The 14,089-nt window shown below is 34.7% G+C and overlaps 4 protein-coding genes across 5 annotated transcripts; 2 read left to right on the top strand and 2 right to left on the bottom strand.

Annotated features, from left to right (window-relative positions):
* Nucleotides 1-1,128: 1,128 nt before the first annotated feature.
* Nucleotides 1,129-1,891, top strand: RB195_016315 (uncharacterized protein; the record flags this gene model as incomplete). Its single annotated transcript, XM_064207415.1, has 3 exons — nt 1,129-1,146; nt 1,632-1,686; nt 1,746-1,891. 3 exons carry the CDS (start codon nt 1,129-1,131, stop codon nt 1,889-1,891), a joined length of 219 nt encoding a protein of 72 aa, XP_064063296.1.
* Nucleotides 1,892-3,244: 1,353 nt separating this feature from the next.
* RB195_016314 (uncharacterized protein) lies at nt 3,245-3,945 on the bottom strand (the record flags this gene model as incomplete). Its single annotated transcript, XM_064207414.1, has 3 exons — nt 3,245-3,330; nt 3,409-3,469; nt 3,808-3,945. The coding sequence occupies 3 exons, from the start codon at nt 3,943-3,945 to the stop codon at nt 3,245-3,247; spliced, it is 285 nt and encodes a 94-aa protein (XP_064063295.1).
* Nucleotides 3,946-5,505: 1,560 nt separating this feature from the next.
* Nucleotides 5,506-7,190, top strand: RB195_016313 (uncharacterized protein; the record flags this gene model as incomplete). Of its 2 annotated transcripts, XM_064207413.1 has the most annotated exons (4): nt 5,506-5,741; nt 5,953-6,011; nt 6,721-6,926; nt 7,047-7,190. In XM_064207413.1, 4 exons carry the CDS (start codon nt 5,506-5,508, stop codon nt 7,188-7,190), a joined length of 645 nt encoding a protein of 214 aa, XP_064063293.1. The 2 variants fall into 2 exon arrangements, with proteins under 2 accessions (XP_064063293.1, XP_064063294.1); XM_064207412.1 differs by lacking the exons at nt 5,506-5,741; nt 5,953-6,011 and having other exon boundaries at nt 6,723-6,926.
* Nucleotides 7,191-8,180: 990 nt separating this feature from the next.
* RB195_016312 (uncharacterized protein) lies at nt 8,181-12,659 on the bottom strand (the record flags this gene model as incomplete). Its single annotated transcript, XM_064207411.1, has 5 exons — nt 8,181-8,291; nt 8,367-8,393; nt 10,288-10,343; nt 11,403-11,449; nt 12,619-12,659. The coding sequence occupies 5 exons, from the start codon at nt 12,657-12,659 to the stop codon at nt 8,181-8,183; spliced, it is 282 nt and encodes a 93-aa protein (XP_064063292.1).
* Between the last annotated feature and the right edge of the window lie 1,430 nt (nt 12,660-14,089).

Raw genomic sequence — 14,089 nt, 5'->3', positions numbered from 1 at the left:
AACTAAGTTAAAATTGACCGGTTCCTTCACATGTCACGATGCTCCTTAACTCTTCTAAATAATGTCGGGGGAATGTGGAGTTTCCAAGAAAAAAGATATGTGAGAGGTTTCAGGAAAAGAAGGAGAAAGGTCTTATGATGAAAATAACCCAGACTCTAATAAACCGAAAAAGAGAGAAAAAAAAAGATATGTTGCCACTCTTTGACAATTATTGTTACTTACTCGTTTCTTCAAGGTCAACTGTTAGGAAATTTCGGTGCAGCATGAAGATTTCGACATTGTTTAGCGTGTTAAAAACGTTTTCATATATTGAGAAAGTGGTCACCGTTCCGTGTAGTGTTGTAGCTTTTCAACAATGATAAAAATATCCATAAAGGAAGGCTAGAGTATAAATAGTAGCGTCATAGAGACGGGAACATAACGAACAACAATGAGCACCTTCCTCATATCTGTCCTCGTCGTCCTAACCATCGCTAGCAGGTAGATTTGAGATGAAACGATGCAATATTTGATTTATTTCCCAAAAGAATAAAAAAATAAATATTAAAAAATAAAATAATATATAACAAAATAACAAAAAAAGACAATAAATAAAAACATTTACATAAGTATAAAAAACCTCAATTATTCAATTAAGCATTGATTTAAAAAAAAAACTAAACTTATATGGGACAGTTGAACACTTTTTTTTTGTTTTTGCTACGAATGTTGTTTGACCTTAACGGGACTCTGCTTACAACAGAAGTTCGTTCCTCAGTTCTTTTTTTCTGGGACTCACAAAAATTGGTCTTTGTTTTTCTCTGGAATCATAACTACTTTATAAATCACTGGAAATGATTTTTTCTTGAAGATCTTGAAAAAATTCGGTTTTACATTGCATTTTTTCGATTTTAAGTTTAGAACAACAGCTAGTAAATAAAACCCATAAAATACTCTTAAAGTACACAGTTTGGAGCTACGTAAAATTAACATTACAATAACTGTATAATGTATGTAAAATTACAGTAACTGGTTTTTTTTTAATTTCATTGAGAAAAGGCAGAAATTCAATTCACAACATAATCTTCCGGAGAATCTTATTATGAAGAAAAATGGAATGAAATTTCAGTTCTGATGCCAGTTTCGACGATGGCGGAGTTGTTGGAGGTTTGTGACATATTTACATGAACTACGGATGATTTTAATTTTATTTTATAAATTATCCGATTAGCACATCATAGCTGAATACGAGTGAAAGAATGACTTGAAGGTTGAAGTGGATTTTAGTGGTTTAAGCATCCGGAATTAAAGTAAATCCATAAAGTCTACGGTGATTCCTTTTCTCCTTAGTTTTTTTCTATCACTTCGACAGGAAACGAAACAGATCTATTCGTGAGAATCAAAAATTATTAGTAAAATAGCAGCGATTATAAATTTTTAGCAGAATACAGTAATAAGGTTACCATACCATATGTACGTACCACTTTTTGCTAATTCCAGGTTTTCATGGGCTTGGAGTTGTAGGTCCAGCGATGGAAGCGCCAGCGTTCCCCTATGAAACGGTAGATCTCAGCAAAATACAACTTCAACATTTTTTATGTGTTCCATTTTGTTCATCAGAGATTTTTTCCTAAAATATAAAATATTTCCAGCACGGATACCATCATCCAAGTGAAACTCGTAACCTTGTTGGAGCTTATACAAGAGGTATCAGCTCCCAAACCAAATTTATGCGGAAATTTATTCATTTTTTTATTCGCTTTCAGAGAATGAAATGCTCACTGATGTTTCGCTTAGCCTCCCTGCACGAGCTCGAAAACTCGCTGCAGCGAAGCGAGCCGCACGCAAACGAATGAATCTACGCAAAAAGAATCTCCTTAAGAAGACTCTACACAAAAAGAAGAGGAACTAAATCAGCAGAAACTATGCGTGTGTGTGATTTTTTTCTAACCAAAAATTACGATAAAGCTTTTTTTAATGGTGTATTCAAAAAATGTTGACACAAAGGGACACAGTCATAAGGGAAAGTATAAGTTTTTCACAAAAATTTACAAAAAAAACTCTCACAGTCTCTTTTTTAAAACTTTCTACATGGCCTATATACTCGGAAATATCAAGAATAGAGAAAGAATACATATATGACACCTCATAAAATCCATGTCCATAGGCGAATTTCTATGTAGATCAAATCACACCATCTATACTTGTTGAATAATAAATCCTGATATATGATGGGAAGTAGGAACTGAATAGAAATATGCAGTTTACGGTTGTTCCAATTTCAATTTTTCGATTACGAGAACAATCGATGCCTTTTTCTTCAGCAAAATATCGCTAAAGTAGAGTTGTACCCCTGATTTCAAATATCGTTCAAATACATATCAAATATAAAATTATAAGGCCTTGGTATAATTTAAAAAAAAATCCTGATGAAAAAATAAATAAATAAATAGAAAGAACTAAATAAAAAATCCTGCTCTGATATTTTTTTTCTTGAAATTCCGAGCTCCTCGTTTTACTCAACGCTTTAAGAAAGTGTGATTGCAGAGTTTTTTGTTTTGTAAGACTAACTCATAAATTCGAACACTGTCTACAGTATCCTAAACACCTACCATCGTCTATTTTTTTCTCTAAAGAACCGGGTATGAGAGGTAAAAAAGAGGATTTATTACGATGGGTACTTATTTGGAGATTCCGCTCTTAAACTACATAATGTAGACGTTGTCAAGGCTTTTAGCAGTCATCGCTCCTTTCTTTAAATTAAAATTAATCACTGCGAGATTTCACGCACACCCGTTGGAATTCCTCTCGGCTGTACTTTTTCTCAGCTATGTCAGGAAGAGCGATTTCTTGGGGGTGTATTTATTTGTTTGGTTTTTTTTGCTATACCAACGTTATTTTAGTGTTTTATTTATTTATTTGTTTTATTTGTTGTATTTATTCGTTTTCTTAATTTCTTGAGAAAAAAAGCAAGCACAAAAAAAAAAATTGAATTTCTGAGGTAAACAACGTTTAAAGCGCATATTTATTATTTGAACGGTTTGCTCTAAGGTTAGATTAAAGTATCAGCAAAATAAAAGAATATTGTAATGACAACTTGCTAACTGCTCTCTCAGATCCCACAGAACACTATCCTCATCTCCTTTATGAGGGGAAAATTTATCGATCCAAGAAAGAATACAAAAAATTCCGACATAGGAAAAAAAAAACTGTAAGAGGTTTTGTATCACAGATTCTTCGTGATGTCGTGATGGAGCACGGCAGTCTAGTTCTTCTCAAGATTTTTGTGCTTGGCCAACCTCTCTTTTTTTGCAGGGAAACGAAGTGAAACGTCCGTGAGAAGTTCCTTCTCTGGAAAGTAATCACTTTTTCTGAGCATTAGCATGGATCACGAGCGAAGGAAAAAAAAAACAGATGCTTTATCCCGACCTCGTTGGATGGCACCAGCAACGTTGTGAAGTTCACGATGGTGAGGATAGGCAGGAGAGACCTGAAGAAAAATATGTAAAAAGACATATATTTAGTGCATATAAAAAGTATAATGCTATCGTATGACAAAAAACAAATGAAAGTACTTTAAATTAAGATTAAAATAAAGGCGCAGATAAATAACCACTTTTTTAGGCAAATAGTTTAAGTTTGTGCGCTATCATTTATGTTTTTCCATTTTTTTTTTGAAATTCAAAATAATTGTTCTATTTCGTACGTACTTCTATCGAGTTTTCTTTAAAAAATGCCCTACAAGAGATACTTGATCGGCTAGGCGCTTTGAGTCTGTATGGATTTAAGTCCAAAATTGAAAGGAAACAAAATAAAATATAAACTAACCACAGGGTAAGGTACTACGGACGAATACGCTGGTACTGCGGAATGCATGATTGGAGCCGGTGCCGCTATTGCTCCAACATAGGGGTAATGAGGAGCAAAGTGATACGGTGCATAACCTAAAAACCGGCTGAATATCATTTAATATTTTAGCAATATGAACATTCCATATATGAGTTAGGTCTGTTCTCTGTTCTGATTTCATCCGGTGAAAAATGTCTTGGAACCTCAGAGTAAGATTTTTCAGAAATTGCAGTTGATATAGCTATTCCTATAGGTGTAGCGCAATGCTAAGAGGTTCCGCTGGGATTCACACGGTCGACAGTTCGAAAGCGTTCTAGGACAACCAAACTTTTCTATCTCTGCTGCGTAGGCATACATACAAATTGGGATAAAATACTGTTTTTATGGATTGGTTCGCCCTGAAAGTAATTGCATAGGCCTCATAAGCATTCATAAAGCCCCAAGGAATTTTGAATTGAATTCAGAGGTGATGGGAATTCTCCAGTGGTTTGATTAACACCAGCACCTTATCCCTTATCCATTATATCGATTCATAATGTGGCTTTTTTTAAAACAAAATCAATCATTTGCAAGTATAAACCCATCAATCGATTGAGCATTTGTAGTTTTGCACTCTTTTTATCGCTTTCACCATCTGTGCGTAGCAGTGAACTTCTTCTGTATAAAATACCATCTGCTCCGAGCAGCTCCCATCTATATATATTTCTAGCGCGATTCGATTGCTCATTCGTCTAACGTCTTTGATTTCCAGAAGGCCCGGCGTGCTCTTTCTTTATTGCGACGTACTTAGTGCAGTTATCCGTTAGAAGAATCCTTTACCGTTTGACTCATACAAGGAAACCTACCCGGAGCATAAGATTTACTGAACGAAAACTGAGCTACTCACATCTTTCTAGACTTCCCTGTAAGCCACTATTTCTGCTCCATATTATTTATTTGTAGCATTTTACTTCACACCATTCCTTGGAGCGGATCTAATCCACAACACTAATCCCTCAACAGCTTTTTGATCTAAACAAAACTAAGAAAGCCGCTGAAATACTGGTTTCTTTTCAAAATTCGGGAACATGAACGCCTCAAAGAATTTGTGTGTGAGTTCTTAGATAAGCAAGTTGGATGTTCGTGGTCTCTCAGTTCGTAAATATTTACATATGACTTCGTTCCAGTATTGTTTTGTTTTAAAAAAGAAGGGGTGGATACAATAATAAATCCTTATTAGCGTCTATTAAAACTTGCTATTACGTTATGGGGCCTGCTGATCGGTTGGTCCTCTAAACTGCACTAACTGATCTACGTGAATCAGGGATAAGAATAATTTTAAGGATTTATTCGCCCTTTTCAGAAGTTCGAAGAAGCTTAGAACTTTCGTTTCTAAATTTCTCATCATTGCACTATGATATTTTAGCAATATTTTTTAAAATGTGATAACGATATTTTTTTTAGCAACCATACCCACGTTTTTTGCGGTTACTGTATTTTGTAAGTAAATACTTCAATTTAATTAATCAATAAGTGAGTAAGGGAATAAATTCTGATAGTTACCGCCAGTGAATGCAATCGGTAAGCTGGCGTCTGACCTGAAAAAAAAACAATTAGACAGTAGCGAAAAAATGTAATACTTCTTAATATTTACAGCATTTTGACTTTACCTTCATTTTATACGAATATCCGTAAGGGATGTGGTTAACATGTTTTGCTATTATTATTATTATTATTATTATTATTATTATTATTATCATTATAATTATTATTATAATTATTATTATTATTATTATTATTTATTATTATTATTATTATTATTATTATTATTATTTATTATTATTATTATTATTATTATTATTATTATTATTATTATTATTATTATTATTATTATTATTATTATTATTATTATTATTATTATTATTATTATTGAGGTTAATTCTAATAAATTCTGCGAGTTTTAAGTTTCATTCATTACACAAAAAGGTGACGTTAAGGTTAACGTTTACATTGTTTAGGAATATCACATCAAAATAGTGGAGGAATCATTTTGAAGAACCACGAAACTCCTCAACGCAGCCAAATATTCCCCAAATACCGACGATGGAAAAATATTAGAATTTAAATAATTCTTATACCTCTGAGTGAAGGCGAGGAATGCGACGAAGAGGACGTAGAGAGAGAGAACATGGTGGACGTTGATAGTGAGTGTTCTGTACAAGTCTCGTGCTTATATTCAAGCAGGACACTGTTTTTTCATGTGGGGAAAAAACGTGAAGAACAAGAATTTGGAGTACCATAAGTTGAATCCGAAGTGGTAAATTGTAAAGAAAGTAGTTTTTTCCTTCAGATACTCAATACTTGCCACAACTTTTGCTTCTAAAAAGTACAGAGCGTAGCTTGATTTTTTTTTCTTCCCTCGCAAAGAACACTAAGAAAAAAAAGTGAGGTTTGAAGTATGGTGCACGAGCAAGAAAGTGAAAGGGTAGAATCATGTCAGATGTATGAAAAAGAAAAAGGTCTTGTACGTCGTATACAAATTTTTTTGAAAGGGTATTCTTTCCAGAAATAAATAAAAAATAAAAAAGAAATAAAAAAAAAGAAAAAATGAAAAAAATAAAAATAAAAAGATAGAAAAATAGAAACAGAGAATTTTTTTGGGAAAATTTCCGCATCTTGGATTCAATTTTGGATACTGACGATGTCATTTGAGAGGGAAGAACTTAGTTTTTTTCTTCTAAAATATTTTCTAGCATGAAAAATAAGGAATCGTTGCTGCTCAGTCTCCTGTAATTCGGTGATTTCGGGCGATTGACGTCATTATCGCCAGTGTCGCTATCGTTTATAGTTTGTATCGCTCATGCGTATATTAATTGTCGCTTCTTAGAAAAAGTGTTAATAGTCTACGTTTAGGTATGCGTCCAGGTTCTTGGGACTTCATTAACAACAGCCTTGTGTTCGTGGAAGACGAGAACGTGGCGGACATCATCGACTACACCACCTCATTTCCGCCTGCAAAATCAAACCAATCCATATTCGATGTTTTTGGAGAAGAAAGTCGACTAAAACCAATCGATATCATCATTCTTATTCTTATAGGAATAGTTTTGATGTTAATTGTGAGTTATCATCTTTGGTTTCCTCTTTATTTTGATTCCATGGCATTGAAATCTTTTCTACATTGCTTATCACCTGGTTATTTTCTTTATCCTTGTTCCTTTGAGGATTTTATATTTCAGAAAAGATTGATTTGCCGGGGAGCGATTCAGCGCTGCCGCTCAGCCTGTTCAACAAATTCTGGTGAAGGGAACAACAAGAACAAATCACGAAACCTTCTGGTATTTTTCACCAAGGAGTCGAAGGAGCCACTTGTTTCGGTTTAATCTTGGCCGTTCTCATTTCTTTTTTAAATGCTTGGTTACTTGTCTTTTTTGCCTTTTAACCGTGTCCTGCAGTTTCAATTTTGTTCGAATTAAATTGGAAAAAGTATAAAATGGATTGTGTTGCTCAGTCTCTATGGACTCACCTGTACCGTTTTAATTCTGAATTGTTAGAGGTTTAAGAAGGTGTATGCAGCTTTACAATGACTTAAGGCTAGCCTATGTGTCAGGCCAGTGTTTTTATCCTCTCAGACGAGTCTGGATGAGCAATTTATCGACCCCGGAGGGATGAAGGTCTTTATTAGCACTAGGGAAGTTCCGAAATATTGACAGTGAAGTCAGTGTGGAACCTCTTACCGACTCAGCAACAACTGCACTTTTTCACCACTGGCCGAGTGGCTTAAAGGACCAGAGACAAGCGCGTGTCAGCAGGCTGTGAATTCTGGTACACGTGCTGCGTGGGTCCCACTCTGCGCAAACTTGTTCGTGATAAATCCATAGAATTTCCAAACCAGGTGTTTAGTCACAATTTACAGTACCTTAGGATCTATAATAGCTGTTTACTTAAATTTTTAAACAACAATCTAGTCACCTTCCTGGCGGTGAATTCGATTGGCGTTGGGACGGGCCTACAGCAGACGTGGGCGTGGCGGGACCATCCCCGAGCTCTGCTTTCAGCATAGAAGCCAACTACGAACTGCGCTACAATACCGTAGTTGCCATCTGCGTACATACGTTCCGCTTGGAACGCAACTATTTGCGTTGTACTTTATCACAAATAAAATGTTTTTGATCGAACGACAGCTACATTTCCGTCTGTGTCCACGCCGAGGATTCGGGTCATCGCTGAAAAATTCCCATACTCGGTCCCACTGTGGATTTAACACCGTCCATCTCAATTTATAACACATTGGGTAACGATGTTTTTGACAATATCTGTACCAAAGTCACAAGTATTATTTATTTTCTTCCTTATTATTATGAGAATCTCTGTTATGGATCTGCGCAGCAAGATTGAGTTTGTTGAGCGGGATAAGATACAGGCCCTCCGACTTCATACGTGTAGCTGTAGGATGATTGGGTTGCCACAGATTTGACCACTTTCTGAATAAAATACTATTTTCATAGTGTTTAAATTGTTAGTCAGAGAAGAGAATTAAAAATTGAATGAGAACCAACCATATGACCGTATCCTCCATGAATAGTCTGAAATAATGCAGTTCAAACTCAATAATTAAAAGCAGCATATCACAAAATTCAAGATTTTGGGGATTTTGTGGAATAAAATTGAGTTTGGATTGTATATAACTAGTATAAGTGTGGCCACGCTCAAGTCTTTCTAATTGTCCTGAAAAACGGCGTGGGAAACGACATTAGGTCCTACGAGGTATGTTAAACGCGTCATTTTTGAACACGTTCCGACTCCCTCAGCAGCCTGTCCACCTGTTCCATAAGAATAGACTGTTAATGAGACCTCATTGATCGTCGACCGCTCGCTCATGGATGCGGCGCGTGCCAAGCGGCGGCTGGTTCTAACGTATCACGTAGGAACTAGGGCCGTTTCCCACGTCATGTTTCTGGATGTTTAATGAGAATTTGGCGTTGCTACACCCATAGTCTAAATCTAGAATCCGAACTCTATATTTGCTCACAGAGACCTCAATATCGTTAGTTTCATGATAAGTCACCTTCAATCTTGTTTACTTTGTAAATTGAAATAAAAGTGTCAAAACTAAGGCTTTTGGGGTTCAACGCACACTCAGCACCGATTTCAGTGGGTTGGATAAGTTATAAGAATCTTTTAAAATTCTTATAACTTTTAACTTATAATCTTTTAAAAATGATGGCTTCACCTCCGCAAAATGGAAGAAATGGAGGAGCCGTGACGCTGTTTGGGGTCTATTTTCTATCGTTTTTCTATTTTATCCTTTCATACTCGTCCACTACTGGTTTGCCGACAGAGTTTGTCAATAGATGCTTAAAGGCTCCTCCATTTCTTCCATTTTGCGGAGGTGAAGCCATCCGCAAAATGGAAGAAATGGAGGAGCCATCCGCAAAATCTGAGGTGGTACGGATTTCAGGTGGAGTATTCGTATATTTTTGGATAGTAGATTATGGGGAGGGGTGCGATTCCGTCCATTTCTTCGTAATTGCAATTTAGTTATAAGAAATAATCCCAGGCCGCATACTCATAAAATATTACTGCATTTCTTCAATAATTTTGGTATCTTTTAAAATTGATGGCTTCACCTCCACTTCAACTTTACAACTAATTGTAAAAAACGGCCCGGAAGATACGGCTTCTGGCACACTATTTTCTACAAGGAGTCCGACTGGAGCGCGCAAGCCTTGTACGGCGCCGCATATTCCGGGCCGTTTTTTACGGCAATTAGGAAGAAGTGGACGGAATCCATAATCTACGATCCCGTATACGAATACTCCACCTGAAATTCGTACCATCTCAGATTCGTGGGGTGATGGCTTTAATGGGTATTTACTCAACAAACTCTCGTAGTTAACTGGCGTTTGATATCCTCGAAGCATGAAGGAGGGATGATGGATGATGAATGGCTACATTCCACAGCACTGGGTTTTTTTTTATCATAATAGATAAATGTCCAAGAAGTCCTGCTTGAACAGAAAAACGTACCAATTACATAAAAAAATATGTTGCATACAATATGTATAATAACGACATACATAAATACATTTATATATTCCTGAGATTCCGAAGACACGCCTCTTTAAATGATCCGCAAAAAACTTTTGAGCGCATACTGCAAAAAATAGGTCAGAAAAAGAAATTTTGGTTTTATGCTTAGGTTGAGACAACAAATACAAACACTTCGAAATACTTCGATGTTAAGTATTTAGCTTTTTTTCTTAAATTTTATAAGCAAATTTCGGTTTTATTTAGTTTTATAAAAATAATTCCGAGCAGCAATTGGAAAGCAATTCCCTTTCCATTTAAATCCATTCTTGCTCATCTTCGATTGCAATCGCAAGGATCAAGAAGGCTATTTCTATTTGTTTATGATATATTGATGCAAGCTTTTTTCAAAAATTAATAACCGAACAAAAAATAGAAGAAAAAACTCACAGGGTAACTTGGAGCAGGACCTACTGGTGCAGCACAACAAATTACGACGGGTGCTACTGAAAACAACGTTGGGAGATATTCGGTGGTGAAAAATTTTATTCAAAACAAACCATGAAAAGTAAAATTAATTTAATTAAAAATTTAAATTTAAAAAATTAAATTAAAATATTGATTTACTCATTATTTTGGATATTTTAAGTTTAAAGTTTACAACTACAGGTTGGTCAAAAATCTACGGCAATTCTGGTTGTTCTCTCAAAATATTGCTGATCCGAAGAACGAGAAAAGAGACCAGAGTTTTTTCCAGTTCACAATTTAATGTGTAGCTGTGATAATTTATGTCAACAGACGAGAACCGGGGGTTTTGTTTTCTTTTCCGAAAAAAAACTTTATATAAACAAAAAGTTGGTGTGTACAAAAGGGGACCTCAGTCTCCATTGCGGAATAAGTCACTAGTGTGAGATCAGTGACCATTATTGGAATTTAGAAAAAAAATTGTGGAGGCACTGCTAGTCTATCACTCAGATTTTCTCTATTTCTACGAGAAAGAATTTTTTTCACCTTAAGATATTATTGTTCGATTTTCGATAAACATTGGCATTTTTTTTTTTTTTTTTTTTTTTTTTTTTTTTTTTTTTTTTTTTTTTTTTTTTTTTTTTTTGGTTATTTATTGGAAAAAAATAAAAATTAATCGACTCCACATTTCAAATTCTGAAGACGGTGACTAACCAAAATGTCAGCCAATAAAGCAAATTATCTTTGTGTACAGCTTATTAAAAAAAATCAATGTATCTAAACAGTGTTTATTTACATTAATATGTTTTAATTACATTGCTCTCGAATAGCAAGCGTAGAAACAACAATATTTCGTTGAAAAACTTAGGATATTTCCATGGAAACTTTTCCATTTAAAATATATTAGGTTTGAAGATAGTATACTGAATGATGAATTGTTTTTTTTTATTTTGATTCAAACTTTCAAAAACTTTTCAAACAGCTGTTAATCTTCCCAATCAATAACTATCATTCGGTTTTTTTCTTTTTGTTTCTTTTTTGTTTTTTTTTTGTTTTCTTTGGACTGAAGACCAAACTATGTATTTACGAGCATATCATACCATATTTTTGTCCATGTGGATATGGATGTTGATAACTTGTGAAAGACCTGAAATTAATTTCAGTTGAATGATTAAAAATTTCTTTGTTGTGCTCAATTTAAACCTGTGGTTGATTATATCAACATTAGAAAAATTAATTTATTTGTTATTATCTATTTATTATTACTTAGTATTGCTTATCTATTTATTTATTAGAAAAAATAAGAATTTTGATTTCACTACATGAATACTGAAATAACTAAGGATTAGGAGTGTTAAAGTTGATCCAACGAAAATTTAAACGAAGCAGTGTCCGTGGATTCAAAAACAAAAATTCACAACGAAAAAAAGCATGATCCTGATGAAATCAGGTTTGGGAATAGTGATGGGCGAAATTACCGGCGATGGTGGTTGTTGTTTGATTCTTGGAAAACTTGGAGCTAAGAAAAAGTTAAAGAGGAAAAGAATTGTTTCGACTTATGCACACAACGTTAAGGAAAATATTTTAATAATTTAAAATAATTTCCTTAACGTTAATATATTTTTTAAAAATCTTTTTGTAGTGACAAAAATGTTAGCAAACTTAACGTCGTTTTTTCATTCAAACATATCCGCAAGAATTTTTTTTGTTTATGTAAAAAATCCAGTTTACAGTTGCTGCTGTATATAATCGTTATGATACTCAATCACATTATTTCATAGTGCTACTCATTTTCTTCTTTTCCCAAAGTATTTCTGGAAATCTCTGGAAGCATTTTTTTTCCAGAGCGAATTCTACCGTAACTATCATTTTGGTAGGCATGCACGTTTATTATAGTTTAGATGTTAATCTCAGTAGATAATCACGATCAAAAAACTCAATTTTGTTTCACTACGCGCGACAGTACTTGAGCAGTACACTTTTTTTTTCTCAGAAATTTTTGATTTCCTAGAGTTATTGTCAGGGTCAGGGTTTTGTTTTCTAAATTTCTTTTCTTTGCAATGCAAAATAGATTTTTTTTATAATCCAATAAAAATGCAAAAGACATTTTTAAAAATATGCGGTTATTTTTTGAATTATTTATTCTGCATTTTACACTAAGATTGTGCTTCTGTGATATTTTCCAATGTAAGATCCTTTTCCTTATAATACCTTATTTTTTAATGTAAGATACCTAATCTTATGGAATAAATTGAATTAAATTACAGGTAGAATTTGTAGTTTAAACCCATCTTTGATGTTATAATTTGAAATTACCTTTGAATGACAATGACGAAGAAAAGATGTGAGAGATACATGAATGTTGAAGTGAATTGTAATGTGTTTCGCGTCGCATATTTATACCAAATCAAGTACAAAAGTGTTTTTTTTCCCGAATTTACCCGAATTATCCATAAGAGAACCTGAAATGAATGACACCAAGTGGTTCAGCGCATACTGGCAATTTGTATTCGTTCGAAAATGCACGATAATATTTTGGACGACCACAGTAATTTGCTAAATTCGTAGAATTCAGCAGAATACACTAATGTGTGCACGTGATTTTGAAAACGTTCACAATTCAAAACCTTTTGATTGTGAATAATTAATAATTCTAGATAATTCTGAATTGTAAAAATCTGAAGCCAAATTTTTTTCCATAGCAAAATCTTATTAATCAATGGAATAATTAAATAGCATTTTTTTGTTCTGAAATAAGAGAAAAATCTGTTTATCTGTTTATTTGCTACGGGAAGGAATAGGGCAGTTTTCCCCGAATAAAGCCCGGAGCTCTTTTCGTTTGGTTTTGACATGAATAAAATGTATTTTCTTTTTCTTTGGTTCACCACTGGTATATCCGAGTAAATAAACAAATAAACGATTTAGATTGTCAGGCGCCCAAAGAGATTTTTAGCTATCCTTCCGAAACAGACTGAATCATATTGTAAAGTTACCCGACCCCGCATATTCACATAAAGGATAAAAGAGTTACAGTTACAGTTTCTGGTGTTAATCAATCCGCTTGGGACCTGCGCCATCACGTTCAATTCAATTCAGAATCGTTTGAGGTTTACAAACGTGTAACTGGCCTATACAATGATTTGCGGGGGCTAGCCGATGTGTCAGTTTAGTGTTTTTATCCTCCCACGCAAGCATGGTAGCAATTCGTCGGTCCCTGGAGGGATGAAAGGTTTGGTTGGCCTTAGGGCGGAACTGAACCTCCGATCGATCTGATTGCAGCCACAGCGGAACCTCCTACCAACTATGCTACACCGCCCAAACATTCTCACAAATACATACGTAGATACATACACTACATAGTGTGAAAGGGCATAGTTGGATTTTTAATATTATTTTTAGAAAGTATGAGAATTATAGTAATACAAAAATATGTTGGGTGGCTGTAGCGCAGTCGGTAAGAGGTTCCGCTGTGGCTGCAGCAATCGGATCAAAGGTTAGATTCTGCCCTTGGGCCAACCAAGCCTTTCATTCCTCCGCTGTCGACTAATCGCGCTAATTAGACTAAGCAGGAGTCCTCGATACAGTAGGATATGATCTGGCCAATGCCATCGGTGACTGGAACTACTGAACTACCGTACTACCAGAATGTCTACATACAACATATTAAAATCTACACACTCCACAGTATCCTTAGGCACTGGTGTTACAATTTATGTCACTACGAGCAGCATAAAATCATTTGTGGTCGATGAATTGTCATTTTTGTTACTGAGGTACGGATCCGTGA

The sequence above is a fragment of the Necator americanus genome, chromosome V, assembly GCF_031761385.1.
Source record: "Necator americanus strain Aroian chromosome V, whole genome shotgun sequence".
In the NCBI taxonomy this organism is placed as follows: domain Eukaryota; kingdom Metazoa; phylum Nematoda; class Chromadorea; order Rhabditida; family Ancylostomatidae; genus Necator; species Necator americanus.
This window is presented reverse-complemented; position numbering and strand designations above follow the sequence as displayed.